Genomic DNA, 18,433 nt, shown 5'->3' on the forward strand with positions numbered 1-18,433 from the left:
AATGATCTCTGTTAAAACAGCGTTGGAGAGAAAGTTATTTTTCCTTGGATGAAGCACACTGTGATTTACCTCCTGCAAGAAGATGAACAGATTGTAGGTACTGTGAAGGCAGTATAACCCCACTCAGTGAGGGATTAGGAAGGTATGTAGTAGACATCAGTTTGATGTGTTCGGGGATGTGTCTAGCTGCCTTTGCAGGCTCTGCCTGCCTTGACTTCTCCGTCAGAATGTGCCACTGCTGCAAAGAGTAGCTTCACGTTTATGCACTTGGCTCGTTCCTTGGCAAAGCTGCTATCTTTCAGCACTTATTAACGCAGCCCCTCTTTGGATCAAAGCTCCACCCCTTGTGAAGAAGTCGAGTTTATTCACCCTCTGCAGCCACACGCTGTCCTCCCGCAATGGCTCCTCCTCCCCTCCCACCCTTGGGTGGAACCAGAGAAGGGAAAACTTGACAATAGTTAGCAGGCGGCAGAGCTCGCAGGAACTATCGCAGCAGCATGTCCAGCTAGCCTGGTTAGCAGTTACTCTATCCTTCCCAAGGGCGCTGCTGCCGCTGAGTGCAGGAGAAGATGGTTATAGCCATGGGAGCCAGGAAAAATCTGAGAAGGAATGAGCAGCTGAGAGACCTGGCATTCCGTGGGCAGCTTCAAAGAGAGGTGAAGTATCTGAATCAGCGCAAGATTAAATGAGCACTGGCTGCTGCCATGTTGGCAAAACAGAGCTGTTCAGAGGCAGTTGGACGAGTTTGCGGCTGAGCCGGTTTATCCAGTGTTGAAGATGGGAAGTTACTTGTCTGCCCCAGCTTACTTTGCTCCCAAGGATCCCTTTCGGTAAGTCCTGCGCAGGATTAGCAGTGGACCTTCAAAGTGCTGTTCCCCCCTGTAATGCTCTCCTAAGCAGTTAGGGTGCGAGGGGTGGAGAATGAGGTCCAGCGTGTGTGTGTGTGCAGGGCACAGCTGGCCTCAGACTGGGATCGTGCCTTGCTCTGAGGAGGGGACAGGGAAGATTCCTGTTACTGGCCTCTTCACAGTCTCTGGTGCAAGGGAACGGCACCTGTGTTGTGAGGCGGTGTCTGCGTAGCCCAGGCAATGGGGCTCCCTTTCAGAGCAACACTACATATGCTGCTTTACCCCATGCCCCTGTGCTTTCCTCTGCTGCTGGAGGAATGAGATTACTCAGGCTGCTGCTGCTGATGTCTCTTCAAAGCTCCTTGTGCTCGGGCACAGCACTGAGTGAGGTGAGGTGTGCTCTTGGTGTTCAGGAAGGTGGTGTAATCTGCATAATCTTGTTTGAGAAACGAAATTGGGTACTTTGCAGATAACTAGGAACAGGCAGCACGCTTCCCCTACATAGAAAGGATTCCTCTCCTGTGATATTTTTGTTTATATTAACAACCATTCTTGATCCAGTTGAACAAATGAGGCTTGATAAAGGTGATAGCTACAGAATACGGCTTTGACTGCATTACATCTCCATAGTGAAAACTCTTAGTGGGCTGAGCACAGCCAGGATGGTGACTGGTGCTGATGTGCTGATACAGTGGCTGGATGGGGAGAGGCAAGGCTTGCAGTTCCATTGTCTCCCTCCTATTCCACTCTGCTTGGCTTTGCTCAGTATTGATCCTGTTCCTGCCAAAACACTGCTGTACTGATTTGGGAGTAAGGAACCTTTCACTAAAACACTCTAGGATAGGAGTAAATACCGCTGCGCAATTGCTAAGCTTCTTTAGGTAACTTCTGAAACAGCATCCGCTTTCAGAAGGAACGTGAGCAGGCGTTCATTATTGTAATTTGTGTAGGACATCGTGCTAAGCCATAGATGCACTTTCTCCTCAGTGTGTGGAAATGGTTTTGCATAGTCAGAGCTTAAACACCCTGTCTTCTAGTACTTAGCCTGTTTCCTAGCGTCTGTTCTTCCTTGTCTAGTGTCTCTTACACAGCCAGTGCACACCCTTCTGCTAAGTGTGGGTGAGAAGCCTCTGGGTTAGCTACAAGCTGAGGTTATGTTTTATTCTGCAGCTCTCTGTCTGCGGGACTGTCCCCTCCCTGCCTCTGCCTGCAGAATTGGAACCACTGCTCTAGCGTTAACTGATCTAGCCTGACAGTGTGTGGGGGGGATGGATTTTATTAATGAGCCCTTCTCAAAGGGAACTGTCTCCTCTGTGCCAGGGAAGTCTTTGCTTCCATGAGGGTATTGGCTTTCATTTAGATGTAAAGAGATGCCACATCAGCTGAATCTCCATCTCGCTGAGAACCAGGCTGGTTACCTGTTGTGACTTGATCCTCCTGCCACCCCCCACAAAACCAAGTGGCCATCAAACAGCGATTTGTGAACTCTTTCTACACCTGCTGGGCTACAGAGCATCAGGGCTGAACATGGCACCCAGATGCTGCCGGGGTTCCTGGAGGATGGCTGTGGGAGGCAGATTAATTCATTCCTTATAACCAAGTCTGGGAAGTGGATAATCATAATGTATGGGGCTGTATAATCAGAGCAGGGCTCTGCAGCTGGAAATGGTGTCTGGGCACAAGAGGAAACAGGTCAGTATGGCTGTTACCAGTCCTCCAAGAAACTTGATCAGCATGCTTTGTTACTCTGTCATAAGAATAGCAAATCATCTGGGGGACCACGAGCAGTTTCTAATCTACGAAAGACAGAGGAGCAGTTGTGGTGACTGGCAAAGATTAGCTTGCTTAATACCTCTAGCAGTGATTGTACCCATCTCAGCTGCTGTGAGCCCTGGCAATGGCAGCGCTGGGATGCCACACGGTCCAGTGAGGAGGGAAAGGAAGGAGTGGTGACACTTGTGTCTTCTGTGATAAAACTCTGACACAGCTCTTCAGTGAGAGTCGTGTGGAACAACCGTGTGATGCCTTTATCATCTGGGCAAAGGCACCGAAACCGTCTTACAGCAATACCTGTGTGCTGTCAGTCAGTTCTGCACACCTGACAAATCCAAAGCTTTTCTACGTTACAGAGTGCAGGGTAAGGAACAGGAGGGGCTGCTTGGCAGTACGGGCCATAGCCACGGCCTCCTGCCAGTTAGCCCCATTACCAGCCTCTGGCCTCTCTGGGGCTGGTTGCTTTGTTCCTGTTGCCTCATTGCCCTGGGTGGGGTTCTGAGCCTTAAGCTGCAAACTTGTCCTGCCCAGATTTGTTTAATTGCATAGCAAAGAACTGACTGCATGCTGGCTCCACCCCCTCACCTGCATTTTGCTATGGGTGTGTCGCAAATTAGATACTGGTGCTTATTTCCGGATGGAAGCAAAGGAATCGAAGTGTTGTAAGGTTGGAATCAAACCACGAAGAAGCAGGGGAAAGGTAAAGGGAAGACAAGTGTACATGATCCTCTGGAGCCTATCTAAACAGAATTGCAGTTGTGTTGCTTTTGCAGAGATTTTAGATTTTCTTAGGGGGAAGACAGAGTTGTTGAAGGTGAAATTGAAGAGGGGTGAGGAAGGGAAGGTGTTGTGCTTAAAAACCAAATAAATAAATAACCCACCTGCTTGGAGAGAACTTAGACAGAAAGCCAGGTCTTGAAGTCCTGGTGGAGCAGTCTCCAGTATTGCTGTCTGCATCCCAAGTGCAGGTGTGGTCACAGCTCCCCGTTTGAAGATGTAATCGCCCTTGGAGCACACACTGGTACAGGCATGCACGCAGAACTCGGATAAGTCTGAGGGATCCGATTTGCCCATGCTGAGCCAGATGTTCCTGCCACAAAGTGATAGAAATCTTTGCTGTTAGTCTCCACTTGCTCTTGTCTCCCTCCCACTCACCTACTTGACCATTCACATGGGGCACTGACTGCAAATGAAAGCCAAAGGCCAGTGGTTGAAGGCAAAGTGCACTGCAATGCCCTCTAGGTCTCTTGCATACCGTGAGCAGGGTGTAACCATGACAGTGCCCCAAGGCTGAGGCTGTGATGATGCATGTACGGTCTATAGCAATGTGGAGTTACTGCTCCCCCTGCCCCAGACAGAACTGGCAGGGCCTGCTGCATGTGCTGGAGTTCTTTCCCGTCACTGAGGAAGGCGGGGAGCTCCCCAGCTGGGAGAACAAACACTATAAAAGCCAAATACGTTAAAAGGAGCAACTTTCCTGAGGGCACTAAATACCTCACAAGGCGCATTTTCCCCAAAACCATAGGCTGCTTACAAGCAGCCTCACTTTGTTGCTTTGCTGTCTCTTGCAATGGAGTAAATAACTCTCCGTGTTGGAGCACGGCCAGCTTTGCGTATCATCACGCTCTTTACAAGCTGGTGGAGTTTACAAGGAATGTCTTTGGCACAGATAAGTTTTCAGGAAGCTTGTGAATGGTGAAGTCAACAGTAGCTCTCATGTTAGACCTGGGAGCATGTAAGAAGTGTCCCCCTCTGCCTCCCCCACCCCTCCAGTGCAGGAACCGAGACAACTGCTGGGCTAAGGGGCAGAAGTTCTTCCTTCCACCTTTGGGAAAGCATCCTGTTGATGACGACATTGATCCTCAAGGTGTTTCTTTGAACGAGTTATCGGTGACAACCTGCCTTAGGTTCTGAGAAATGGCCAATACCAGACTAATTTTCCTTTTAAAGTCTGAGAAGGTGCTGCCCAGGGCTAATGGAATAATCTTTAGTGATGCAACGGCTGCCTGTGCTTTATCTCTCCATTACGTCACACCTCCATGCTGTACAAGTTAAACTCTCTTGCCCAGTGAATCCTGCTCAGGCAGGATTATTTTGTGTTCAGGAAGCCTGAAGATCTGGGTTCTGCTTGTGATCTGCTAAAATGATATCTGCAATAGAATTGCTGCATCTTTTTCCTTGTTGTTTTTTTTTTTTTTTTTTGGGGGGGGGTGGGGAGAATTGGTTGGTTGGTTGGTTTTGTTGAGGTGGGTGTAGATAGAGGATTAATAATGGTTGCCTGTTGAAATGGGAACTGACACTGGTAAGTGAATTATTTTGAAACTCCCTTCCTGAAATTAGATAAATAGTTTTGTTTGGTTTTTTTTGGTGGGTTGTGGTTTTTTTTTTTCTCATGTGCTGTCATCAGCAGAAGGAAAGGGAGAGTGGTTGGTGGGGAGAGGTAGAGGACGTTCATCACAGGTAATTGGTGGATGCAGTAAGAATGTGGAGCTCAAAGGATGAACTGCCTTGAAAAGTCTCCTCAAATGGATACTGCTGCAGCTGACCTTTTGGAAGAGGTCTACTTACAGAAGAATAGAAAGTCTTTCCACAAGGGTTGGTGCAAAACTGGCTTTGCACTGCATAGGAAACTGGATCCTGCCTCTCCCAGTATTTAAATGGACTGAGGAGACAGGTGCTCTGGCGCAAGATGGTGTGATGCTATAGAAACACCAGGTAGAAACGTAGCAGAGCTGTCTGTGTGCTGGGCAACTCTGCAGCTGAAAGTCTGCATCCAGGAAAAGGGAGAAAGCAGAGGAGCAAAATTTATAAACCTACTGATGTGTTTTAATAAATGGATGGGATTTGTTTTAAACTTTGGAATCTTATCTTTTCCTTTGCATTGGTTGATACCACCTCTCCTTACAAACCTTGGTTTTGGTGCTAATTTTCTGTTGCAAAAGCATTGGGAAATGGAGGGGTTTAATACGTTTGTAGCTAGAAAGAAGAGCTGGTGGTGAGATGCTGCTGAATGTCTGCTTTCTCCGTGCAGGTGAGGAGCTTTTCCATTGATTTGTGACTTGTTGCCAACGGAACCTTATTCCTATTTTTCATTCAAGGTGCTCTGAATGTCAGGATCCCCTCACTAACTGGTACTATGAGAAAGACGGGAAGCTGTACTGTCACAAAGACTACTGGGGGAAGTTTGGGGAATCCTGCCATGGCTGCTCTCTGCTGATGACTGGACCTGTGATGGTAAGGACTCTAAAGGGCTCCTGCCTGTCTCCAGCTCCTTGAACTTCAGATAACCTTGAACTTCAGATAACCAAATAAATGGAAAGGAATAGTCTCTTTGCTACTCTAATCTCTAATCAGAGATTAGAAATGAGGCTTGTGTGTGCCTCTTCTAGATAGAGATTAATTTTGAATGGGGGTGACTCTTAAAGGAGGGAGTTGTGAGGATCTGAAGCATATGAACAAAGAAAGTAAGGTGCTGAAATGCACAGGCATGAGAAATGGAAAGGTGGTTAAGGGGACATCTGTTCAGTTTCTGTAGCACAGTGCCTCAGTGTCTCCATGGGGTGATTTTCCACCGCACCACAGAGTCAAACCTCTCAGCTCAGGCTAAGCAGCGGGTTCTGGCTTTAGGGAAGGTTGCCATCCAAATCCCACCTGGACTGTGGCCAGAGTGGTTTTCTGGCCAGTGGTGTCTTGAGGTAGTGTTAGTTCCAATTCCTTTGAAACCTTTAACTCTGCCTGCACAATACAGGGCTCACCTCAGTGTTCCTCTCTTTGCCACAACAATTGCAATTATTGCAAATATTTAACCTTGAAAACTGTCAAGAATGAAACATAACCATTATTTTCCTAGAGCCCAAATAACAGCAGCAGGGTACTCAGTAATGATTGCTACGTCAAAGCGAAGTACTGAGAAAAGTGCAGACAGTTTCTTATTGCCTGCAGAAGTCTTTGCAAAGCACTGTCAATAAGGGAGGTTCTCATAAAGAAACAGAAAAGCAGATCAATGAATAAAAATATTCTTTAAAGGTATTTTGTTGTCTCAGTCTCAGCTCGCTTTTTTTTTTTTTTTTTTTTTTGTCCTGTCGCTGGGAAAGCATAAAAAGCGCTTTTTTTTTTTTTTTTTTTTCTGTCAGCTGGCTGGTAAAGCATCTGAATTTGTGCATTGCATGTCTGCCAAAAAAAAAAAGCCCTCTCAGCTTTATTAATTCAGGCGTAACGTTAGTTATCTTGCCAAGAGCAACTGAACAGGAAGGTTTAATATCTTGTTTACTAGTCTGCAGCAGACTGTCAACTATTTTTGGTAGTTGAGCAGCTGCCAAATATAGCAGAGGTTCCTGGGACACAGGCTTTGCTCTGCATGTTGACATGTTTGTTTCAGAGAAGTTTTGCAAACAAGGTGCCAAGGATGGGGTTCAGGAAAGATAGAACGGGCTAATAATGTAACTCTCCAGTGAAAAACTGCCCCTTGACTTTGAGATCTGAATGAACGTGTTAATTAGAGAGGAAAGCAGTAGCTGCATCTGCTGATGGATTTTGGCCCTACTAAGCTACTCCCTTTTCTGTCTGTAGGTGGCTGGCGAATACAAGTATCACCCCGAGTGCTTTGCTTGTATGAGCTGCAAAGTGATCATTGAAGACGGGGACACTTACGCACTTGTGCAACATTCCACTCTCTACTGGTAAGGAGGAGCCGCTTGCTTTGCCACAGAATTGCTCCCTGCTGTATGTGGAAGCCACGTTTCACTGGCTCTGTGTGGTTCAGCCAAATGCTACACTAAAGAATGCCAGGAAGCTGCCCCTTGAGGTAGGGAGGGAGGAATGGTGTAAGCACTAAAAACTATAGCTTGTGGTCAATGAAAGAGCTTAGAAGTGTGAGTTTGGCAGGGAGGGATAGGACACTGCCTAATGACTTTCTTCCCTTCTTTTAGTGGAAAATGCCATAACCAGATTGTGCTGACACCAATGATAGAAAAACACTCCACTGAGTCTCTGCGTGAGCAGCTGCCTTATACGCTGACCCTCATCTCCATGCCGGCAGCTACTGATGGCAAGAGGGGGTTCTCCGTGTCTGTTGAAGGTGGCTGCTCCAGCTATGCCACTGGTGTCCAGGTGAAAGAGTGAGTATGACAAGGTTGTGTGCAAGGTACATGTCCATGCAGAAGGAGCTGGGAAACGTTCTGCAGCGCTGCTGTCCTGACAGCTGCTCTAACTGCTGGGGGGATCTGTCTCGGCACAACAGGGACATATGTGGGCTGTTTGGTCTCCATTTTGCTCTTGTGACAACCTTAATTGATAACTTTATTCCTCAGTGCTGTCTCCTTCACTGGACACAAAACATTTGGCAAATTGTTATGGACTAACAATTTTTGCCATTGGGCAAATGAAGAGCTCTCCTCAAACCAGCTCAGACCTAAGCACTTGGTCTAACGGTAGCTCCCTGTGTTGGTAGATTAGCGTTGTTTTATTTCAGAGTACCAATATGAAGGGAAGCATCAGAGATTAAATATTTTTTATAATTTTGTCTAAACTGACTTCCCACACACACTATTCCTGTGTTTAGAGTTAACAGGATGCACATCAGCCCTGATGTCCGCAACGCCATCCACCCTGCAGATCGTATCCTGGAGATCAATGGAGCTCCTATTCGTACGTTACAGGTGGAGGAGGTGGGTAGAGTTCTGTTCTGAAGCCTCCTTCTCATTTGCCTTCCTACAGCTTTTCTGTTTCTCAGCACTGTTCTCCCACCCTACATACAGTGTGTGTACACCCATAGCACTCATGGTGACAGCAGGAACAAACGTGAAGACGAGCTTTGCTACCCCTTCCAGCTGAAGAGGAAAATGTAACAGATGGAAGTGCAGCTAGGATGCCGTTCTGATTTTGTTGCATTCAAACACGAAGGGAGGTAACAAGTGTAGGGCTGTGAGGACAGAGAGGCCATGAAGACTCTTCATGTATTGCTAGTGAAATCCACTGTTCTGATCCTTCTGGAGTCAACTGCTAATAGACGAAGGCTCAGCTGATCCTAGGGATGAGTTTCCCATTGCAGAAAAAAAAAAAGTATTTGATGTCTGTATGTACAAGTAAATGTTTTATACAGATATCAGGTGATGCTGCAAGAGTGTAGCAAGACCACCATTGCCTTCACTATGCAAGGGTTTTATTTACTGTTGGTGCTGAAGAGAACAATAGGAGCACAGTAGACGTCTCAGATATATCTCCAGGTAGCTTTTGCAAAGCTGTTTTTTGCAGCACTGTTCAGGATGGAAACTTGTGTAGTTTTTTAACACTTCTCATTAAAACAAAATAAGTGTTTGGTCACTTGTAGTTGTCCAGAAAGGTGAGGATTTGGATAGCATAAGGAACTTTTGTGTTGCTAGCTTATTTGTCTGGTAGACAGCTGTGGTGTGCCTAACTAAACCACAACTATGGAGTGATCTCACTGAACTTTCTACTCTGATTCCTGAGGGGCATTCTACTGCGTCTCCTCTGTCTCTTGTCATTTGTGTTCCTCTTGTCATCTGTCATCCTGCCCTTGGTTTGATTGCAGGTGGAGGACTTGATTCGCAAGACAAGCCAGACACTTCAGCTGCTGATAGAGCACGACCCTGTCTCGCAGCGCTTAGACAGGCTTCGTTTGGACTCCCGTCTTCCCACCCACATAAAGTCGCCCATTTCCCCACGCTCCCTCTCCCCACTCGACATCAAGGAGAATCTGGAAGGAACGCTCCGACGGCGCTCCCTCAGGTAAAGGCTTGGCAGCGCTGCCTCCGACCTAGCTTGGCTTTGCCCTGTGCTACCTGGTTGGGCTGCTGTGTGCCCAAACGACTGCGGAGACATGGCTCATCTCTGACATGAGCCTTGGTATGAACCATTGGCGAAGCAGTGGAGAGCTTTAGATCCTGCTACCGACATGTACTCTCTCCGTTCCCTTTCAGGATGGTAAACTTCCCTTAATAAAAACAGGGAACTCTACTTTTAACATAGAAAAGTGACCAAGTTTTACAGTTAGAAAATGTAAAGGTCAGATTTTTACCAGCCTTAAATGGCTGGGGAAGAATGTGTCCTTAAAGGGAATAGGGCTGAGACCTGAGACTTGGGAAAAGTCTTCCCTTCCTAGACTGGGGCACTCAGTTGCTCATTTAGTCATTTACCAGTATTTTAATCTTTGTTTAGCAATAGCAAGTACTGCAGTGTGTTGTTGTTAGGCAGCTCTGACCTGGAAGCTGTTCTAGGTTTGTAAAGAGCATCCATGGTGCTGGGAGAGCATCTGGGTTTTTATGTATGAAGAGCACTGAAGCACATCTAGAAACTGGTCCTTGAGGAGCTATTGATATTGGACCAAAAGTTTCCTCTCAGCTCTCCTGATCTTCCTGTCTCCTTTGTTTTCTAGGCGAAGTAACAGCATTTCTAAGTCTCCTGGCCCCAGTTCTCCAAAGGAACCTCTCCTTCTGAGCCGTGACATCAGTCGTTCTGAATCCCTACGTTCCTCTTCTAGCTGCTCTCAGCAAATCTTCCGGCCCTGTGACCTGATTCATGGCGAAGTACTAGGAAAAGGATTTTTTGGACAAGCAATCAAGGTGAGGGAGGTCCCCAAACACTCATCATTTACTTCGATTACAACAACGTCTGCCTATCTTGGCACCCTTTGCCACTGTCTCAGTGGTCTTTGTCCTGGAACTCACCTGGTTTGCTTAGTGAGCTCCATGTCTCTGTTTCATTCCCTGACCATGAGCATCTCTAGCTGCAGGTGGTTTTGACTTTTTCCCCTTTGAATGTCAACCTTGGCCACACATACTCATCTCCTGAGTTAGATTTAGAGCTTCAGAGTGCCTGTGTCACAGCAGCCACCTGAGTGAGGTGGGGAGATTGGGGAAGAAGCTACACTTTATCTTAGGAGCATCTTTCTTCTGAAGAGGTGCATTCAACCCCTCAGCGCAGCATTTGTCACCCACGCGTAGTGTGGCATGCTTGGGGGCTTGCCAGGCTGACGCAGTGACCACCTCTGAACCCCCAGCAGAGCCTAAATGGCTTGTCAGTGTGGTGGGTAGTGGTCAGGTCTTGCATGACCCCCACAATTAAAATCTCTTTTAATAGCAGTTCTCTTGTATTTAAGCTCTCTGGTCTTGACCGGGGGTGCTTCAGCAGCTCCTCTCCTGGCATCCCTGACAGCATCAGGGGTCAGCTTCATCTGCCTTCCCAAGGTGCTGTGAGCTCCTCAATCCTCAGATTGCTATTCACTGTGTTATGGGATTTCTCTTCGTACACCTGTATAAACTTCAGGTGTCCAGCCACCATGTGCATCTCATGCTTCCACGGGAGGTGGTGAGCCAGTACTACAAACCCAATGCTTTTGATCCATACTAATGAGCATATTTCTCTTCTCCTCTGCTCATAGAGAAATAACAGGTCCAGGTAAGCAGAACCTTTCCTCTGTCGCATGCTTTTGTCATCTGCGTCCCCACAGTTAATGGCACAAAGGCATTTATTTTCTGCTCAAATTACCCAATAGCCGTCCCATTCTGGTGCATGCTCTGGGAGTTAAAATTGCCCTCTTGGAGTTTCATGATGACACTCGTTTCAGTTTTGCTGGTATGTCAGCTTAAGAATTCCACTTAGGCTTGTCTTGTCTTTGTCTCTTCACTTCCCTTTATCTCTGGGCATTAGATGTCCCTGGCTTTCATGTCCCTGGCTGAAATGTGTAGTGTTCCCTGGCTCGCTACTTGTATATGGATGCTTGATTTCAGATGGGAGCAGAAGAATATTGTACTCCTGCTTCTGTTGTGTTATTCCATGCATTCGTATTCCACCCGTATCAGCCTTGCTATGTCCCATGGTTCCAAACAGAACTAGTGTGCCACGGTGTTTGCAAGAGCTCATAAACTTCCTAAATACTGTAACTGGGTCTTGTGTTCTGGACTGCAGTTCTGGAGGTTTTCTGAAAGGCTTTTTATTTTAAAGGGCATGATGTGAAAAAGTGACACCTTTCTTGAGCTCAGATCGACTGTTTTTGATGTAACAAGTCCTGTATCTGGTCAGAATAATTCCCTTCTGTTCCTAAAGAGAAGGTCGTTGTTTAGTTACCTGGAGACCTTAGGGAGACTGAGCTGTCCTAGTTAAGCAGCTGAAGGGGAGAGGATTTCCAGGAACTCCTGGTTATCAGAATCTGGACCCTTTCTACTCAGTTATGCACCCATGCAAGCAAGGCAGAGCTGGTTAGAAGAAACCTCTAGAACACAGCAAAATGCCAGGAACTAGTTTGATACAGGCAAACAGCTCTTGAGGAACTGGAAATGCCTTCCATGTTGAGAGCCGGGAAATTTATTACCTGATGTTTATGGTGGATTTCTGTGTGTTTGCCACCATTCTGGGACATTCCTTGCAGCTCCTATCCTGGCAACCCTGACAGCAACCAAGGAGCTCCTAAGGAGCATGGTAAAATAAATAACTGCTTCCTGTCTTAACCAAACAGCCTGTACGTCCCACTTCTGCGTGCATGTGGGTAAGTTTGATAAGCTCATCAGAAACCATCAGGCTTCAGAGTCCCCATAAAACCAAAGCATGTAGTAATGTAGTTTTGTGTTGTTTGGTTTGGTTTCTGATGCAGGTGAACATTGACTCCTTTGCTGATACCGAATGTAGTTGTTGGAGTCTGTCTACAAAATGTGAGCATCACGCTGGGCGAGTGCTTTCTGTAAGGAAACTTGAGGCATGCACAAGTATGGAACTGATGCCTCGGAGGCTTTGACAGCCTGTATGCATGCTCAGCCCTATGCTACCTAAAATGGAGACTTCAGCTCAGGTTCTTGGGATGCTGTTGATCTCTTGGTATGATCCTCTGCCAGCTTTAGGTTGTTTCTGTTTCACGTACAGAATCTTTGCTGAATTCTGAAAGGAAAAAATTTATGCAGTTTTCTGCAGATCCCTGGGCTCTGAATTTTCTCCCATCTGTATTCCTCTCTGGATGGAGGGGAATGTTACCCTCTCTTTCAGAAGAGTTGCAAGAGCATTGGAGCTATGTATTCTTGAACCTTGCCTGTAGTTGTGGTTTCTGTTTCAACCAGGTGACTCACAAAGCAACAGGAAAGGTGATGGTGATGAAAGAGCTGATTCGCTGTGATGAGGAAACGCAGAAGACTTTCTTGACAGAGGTAGGAGCAAGATTTTAAAAAGCTTCTGAGCCAGTAGTGTGATGGAACTCTCTTCTATCTTCTCCAGAGAGGCTGTGATCATGCCAGCAACCTGGCAGGAATCAAGGCCCTGAGGAGGGAGACATCACATGGGGAAAAGCTGATGGGAGCTGAATGTTTGCTGCCACAAAGTGTGACTCACTCACACGGAGCAATAGGCATGGCTTCAGCTCCCAGTTCATTAATTTTTCAATGATAAAAAGCAGGCTGAGTCTGAGGCAAATTGAGCTGTGCAATACAGAAAGGATTTATCCCTTGAGCCTTGTGCGTACTTACAAATGATGAGGGCCAATATCTGTAAGATATTTAAGACTCCTGCTGTATTTAAGCTAAACTATTTTCTTGGTGACTGCTTACCATGTTATTCAAAGTCAGATTTAGCTTAAAGGCAGCTCCCTAAGCACCTGACGCTGCTATTCCAGCCCTGACACGTGCAGTACAGACCAGATAGCTGCCCTGGAGAGCTCCTGTCTCTGAAGTTAGCCAAACTCAAGGGTGCTTTCCTTAAAGAGAAAGATCAGGTTAATTGCACAGCATGAAAATAGAGAAGCAACAGTTAATTGACTGCCGTAAGGTTGGGGTTTGAGTGTGCTCTGTGATCCCTGGAGGGGATCTCCAGCATTGGAGTGCTTGTCAGCCCAGAGCAGGTCTGTCAGGACTTGTTCCATTCTCTTCTTTGGGGTGGGATGTCTGTGCTTCCCAGGTGAAGGTGATGCGCAGCCTGGATCACCCCAACGTGCTGAAGTTCATTGGTGTACTGTACAAAGACAAGAAGCTGAATCTCCTCACGGAGTACATTGAGGGGGGCACCCTGAAGGACTTCCTCCGCAATGCGGTGAGTATGGACGCCTGGTGACCTCTGCCCAGTGAGGCTGACAGCGTGGTGTTGGTCATACCAGCCTTATGGTGCTTGTTGTTAGTCTTCTCCTTTGGAGCTGTGTCGAAAAGCTGCTTCTTAGCTGCGCGTGGCCTGAGGCAGGACGCGCCTTCTTCCTGGGGCTGTATCATCTTTCTCTGCTGTAAGAGTGCCTGTTGTGGAGGAATTGCTGTCGCCAGCTGGCTGGTAAGATTGTCCCTGACCATTGAGGACTTGTCTTTCAGGACCCGTTTCCCTGGCAGCAGAAGGTCAGCTTTGCCAAAGGAATTGCCTCTGGAATGGTGAGTCAGGCTGTCCCTTTCGTCACAGAGCAGACTTCCAGGGCCAGGCTTAGCTGGGTCAGCAGGGTGGTGTGTGAGGGGTTGTGGGTGCTGCCTGACTACTGGCATCTGGTTGTTGAGGTCTGTAAATGGGAAGGGACATATTCACCTGGAAATCCCTGACACCAAGTTTTCTCCCTCTGTTCCAGGCTTACCTGCACTCCATGTGCATCATCCACAGAGACCTGAACTCACACAATTGCCTCATCAAGTTGGTGAGCTGCACCTCTGTTTCCCACAGCATGCTGCTCCTCTCCGTGTCATCTTCCTCCCTCAGTTTTCTGCACATGATGTTCCCTCTTTTGTCGGAGTGGAACCGATTTCAGAGGCCTTTACTGCCCTAAACAAGAGAGCTTCATCTTCACATAGAATTTGCCGGACTGATCTAGCTTTCACTGTTTCTTCATTCTGTTCTCTCACCCCTTTTCCTGTGGTAGCATCTCCTACTAACAGTCATGTTACGAGAGTTAGTACAGCTCTGCTCCTTATCTCAACTATGGAATGCTCTCTACAGTTGCTTCTGTTCTTTTAACCACTTTATGACTTTTTTTATTGTCACTCAAGATTCAGGCAGGTGTGCAGGCATGTGCATATGTGTGTGCTCTCTCTTACTGAAATGCGAGGTCACAAGATTTTTGTGTAGCTTCATTCCCTCAAGCGTTGCCCTTGTTCCTTTGGCTGGAATATGAGATTAGCATGTGGGCTTCAAATGACCCAGGATGAAAGTCCAAGTTAATTCCTGCCCTGGTAGAACAGGAAGGTCTGAAAGGAAAGGTCCAGGTTTGCCCTGGCAAGTGTAGCCAAGCTGATGGGATTAGTGTCAGGCAACCACACAGGAAATAAGGTAATGAAGAGAGGAAATAATGAGTTGGGATTGTGAATTGGGGGTCTTCCACCTGTCTAGACTGGCTGCAGAACCTTAGTTGACGGTGAACAGTAATTGGAGCCTCTTTGCTCCTGGAAAGTGGCTCGCTCAGTGGCTTGTACTAAATCCCCTGTGCAGGATAAGACGGTGGTGGTGGCTGACTTCGGTCTGTCTCGGCTGATCGTGGAGGAAAGAAAAAAGCCCACTTTGGAGAAGCCATCTGCCAAGAAACGAACCCTACGCAAGAGTGACAGGAAGAAGCGGTACACGGTCGTTGGCAACCCATACTGGATGGCCCCCGAGATGCTAAATGGTAAGAGACTGATACCAGGGTGTAGGGGAGGAGACGGCCTGGGACAAGGTGTAGGGATGACAGGATTACTGAAAGCTTCTGGGCCCTAGTAGCAATCAAACCTATTAGAGCCTATGGTTTTAGAGCTGCTAATACGCAAGCTTATTTATACACACAGGTACCCTAGCTGCACTTCTCTTAAAGTACCTGACCTGAGACGCCTTTGTGCCAGCCGAGGTAATGTCTCTGGCTTGACAGCAGGATTCCTCAGGAGGGCAACAGACCTGAACTCGCTATGGTCCAGATAACAGGGAAGACAAAAGGGCCTGAAATAAGACTGAACCCGAGATCAATTCCTGTTATAGCCTCATGCTTTGGAACTGCCCCTCAAGACAGGCAATCATTAAACTTCAGGATGAGGCTTACATGTGCTGCTGCGTAGATCCAGGGGGAAGCCATCTGCTGCCAGGTTTGCTGAAGCCTCAGGACTGGGGTGGGAGTTGTCCAAATGCAGGGAAATCTGGGTTTTGCCATGCAGCCCTCAGTTGGACTATGTCCCTTCGGGGAAAAACTGCCCCTGCAGGAGTTGAGGTAACGGTGAAATACAACAGATAAAATTTCCACCTAATGAGCAGGTCTGTCTGGCCAGGTTGGGCAGCTTGTCTGGCTGTGATATCAGTATTGTCCAGCATAGCCCACCAGGGAAAGGAGGACTGGGCTCCTCTCCCCCAACTCAACTCTTCTCCATGTTGCTTTCTTATGTGCTGTTCTCTTTTCCTTCTCTCAATGCCTGCAGACCCTGCTGGAGTCTGAGGCTGCTTCTCAGAGCCTGTCTCAGACCTGGCGTTTGTCAAGAGCACAGCGAGAGCATAGTCTGACATCACCTCTGAAAGCAAGGCTGTTTACCAGATACTGGCTCGGGAGGGGCGTGTCTGTAAGCAGAGAAGGGCATGCTGGCGCCAGGCTGCTTTCCCAGATTCACAGTGCTGCTGGTGTGTGATTTATTATCTCTGCAGTGCCTGCAGCAGGGACTGGGCACTTGCTGGCTGCTGGGGAAGCTGAACACTGACTCGGTGCTCTGTAGAGATGCATGAGAACAGCAGTGGGGATGGACAGAAGCTTTCCATAGTTACCCTTAGCATTTGCTCAGACCTCTGATACGCAAGGCTTCCCTGTGTTGTCCTGAAATTCCCCAGCAGAAGAAAGAAGTGGGTTAAAATATGTGATCGCAGTGTATAGGAAGATGCAGTTGGTATACATATCTTGGGGCAGCTGACCTTGCTCAGATTTAAGCCTTGCTTTGTCTCCTTTTTTAGGGCCCTCCAGGGAATAGGCTTAGTTAAGCTCGGGACTGGCAGCTCCTGGAATAGATGGATGGGAACTGTCTGTCACAGAGCTGAATGTCTTGTGTTTCTTGCAGGACAGAGCTACGATGAGACAGTGGACATCTTTTCATTTGGGATTGTTCTCTGTGAGGTAAGACTAGGACATTACATGGTATCTTTAATGGGCTTCTTCCCCATTGCCGTCTCCTTGCGCACACTGTACCAGCCAGTTCTCTGTGTCTGAGTGTGCAGTCTGTGACCTAACAGCACAACGAATTAGGCTGGGAGTACAAGCTTACCCTGCCCCTCTTCCTTCAAGGAAGATAACTGTCTTGTAATTTTTTGGTCCAAGAGTTTCTTCCTGGAGTGAAAGAAATACAGGGGTTCCTCTTGGACAGAGAAGCTGTAAAAAAAGTCCATCACGTTCTAATTGAGCCCTGGTATCTATTTGAAAGTAGACATATTCCCTAAAACTGTGATACTTTTCATTAAAACGAGGCAGTAGAAAAAAGAAAACCATCAGCTGTATAATCTCAGCAAATTCAGAGCCTCCACTGTGGATGGCACTTCACTTCAAAGAAGGGGAAACTGAAACCTCTTTGCTGGTTGATTAATGAAGCTTGCACCCTGAATTCTGTTGGCTTAGCTTATCTCTGAGCCAATGCACAGTCTTGCTGTTATATCAGGCTTTCCTGTCTGCAGAGCAAAGATCACCACGCAAAGCTGCAAGGTATTTTCAGTTTAAAAGGTGCGTAAGACAGTGGAAATGCAGATGAAAGGTGGGTTGCTAGGTGTATGGCTAATACAGCAGTTACAGGAACACCAGGGGAGACCAACACAGTTTCATCTTCAGTGTTTTGGATGAAGGGGACAAAGAAAATATCTGTGCATAACTCTTTGTGGGCTCATCTGGAGCTCTGTTTACACTGGGCCCTCCTCTCAGAGAAAATGTTGTGGTTGTGAGTGGTAGATTTAGGAACTTGAAAAATCTGTATGCAGGATTAAAACAATAGATTCATCTAGAAAAAGGGGGTAGTAGCATATGAACATTTTCCTGTCACCAAAATAAAGATGCTAAAAAAAGAAGTAACACACTCAAACAGATAAGGAAATAACCCTGCCAAAATACATAATGGGCGTTCCACTGTCTAGTTACAGGATGTGGTTGTCCTGCTGAGTTATTGGCATAGAAAAGCCTGGGTGGTTATAAATAACACCCTTTTTGTGATACCCGATGAGGCTTTAAACCTAATACTCTTCCCCGTGTGCAAGTTTGTATTGGCATTGACCTTGTCTGAGTCCAGATCACCCCACAGCTCTCCCCTGTGGGTTCCTTCCCTCTTACTACACTTTGAATCCCCTTGTGCTGGAGGTGGTGAGTACTGGGACTTCTGCGTGCTGGGGCAGGGCTTCTCTCTGTTCCACCCAGCCCTTTCCTGTACCAGCTCTTGCCTGCAACCTCCTGGGCGTTGTCTCTCTGCCCCTGCCCTCTGGCTGTGGGTGGGTTGAATCTGCCCATAACAGAGCAACTCAGAATTTGGGATGCTGTTGACTTCACAGCATCGTTTAGGACAGCCTCTGTAGACAGACGAGCTTTGCTTGTGGTACGGTAAAATTGTGAGAGGGGAGAGATGGGATGTAATACAGGTTGTGTTGATTACCTGCGATCAGGAGGGGCTCCATCATGCCCAGCAGCATACAGCATAGTGGCTGATCCAGCAGCGAGACACTATCGAGCTCTCTGGGAGGTAGACATCATCCTTTATCTTCCAGCAGAGAAAGCCTGAGGAGAAAGAGAAGGCGTCTGAGCCTTCCTTCACAACAGCAGCCACATTGCCAGGTCCTGAAAAAGTTTCATGTGAAGTTTGTCTGTTTGTGCTGCCTTGCTCATTCCCTTGTGCAACTAGCCCCACCAGAAAGGAAGAACAGTGTTTCTGCTCTTT

General features: G+C 47.3%; 1 protein-coding gene across 1 annotated transcript in view; it reads left to right on the forward strand.

The window, feature by feature from the left end:
• Positions 1-728: 728 nt before the first annotated feature.
• The window catches only part of LOC104466912 (LIM domain kinase 2-like), a 19,195-nt gene continuing 1,490 nt past the window's right edge, over positions 729-18,433 (forward strand). The window contains 13 exon segments of the mRNA XM_010080487.1: positions 729-830; positions 5,720-5,855; positions 7,191-7,300; positions 7,550-7,738; positions 8,182-8,287; positions 9,172-9,368; positions 10,015-10,201; positions 12,686-12,772; positions 13,515-13,646; positions 13,913-13,969; positions 14,158-14,223; positions 15,012-15,186; positions 16,586-16,641. Coding sequence (XP_010078789.1) covers positions 778-830; positions 5,720-5,855; positions 7,191-7,300; positions 7,550-7,738; positions 8,182-8,287; positions 9,172-9,368; positions 10,015-10,201; positions 12,686-12,772; positions 13,515-13,646; positions 13,913-13,969; positions 14,158-14,223; positions 15,012-15,186; positions 16,586-16,641 — 1,551 coding nt within the window. The 5' untranslated portion in view covers positions 729-777.

Source organism: Pterocles gutturalis, unplaced genomic scaffold (genome assembly GCF_000699245.1).
Source record: "Pterocles gutturalis isolate BGI_N339 unplaced genomic scaffold, ASM69924v1 scaffold19419, whole genome shotgun sequence".
In the NCBI taxonomy this organism is placed as follows: Eukaryota; Metazoa; Chordata; class Aves; order Pterocliformes; family Pteroclidae; genus Pterocles; species Pterocles gutturalis.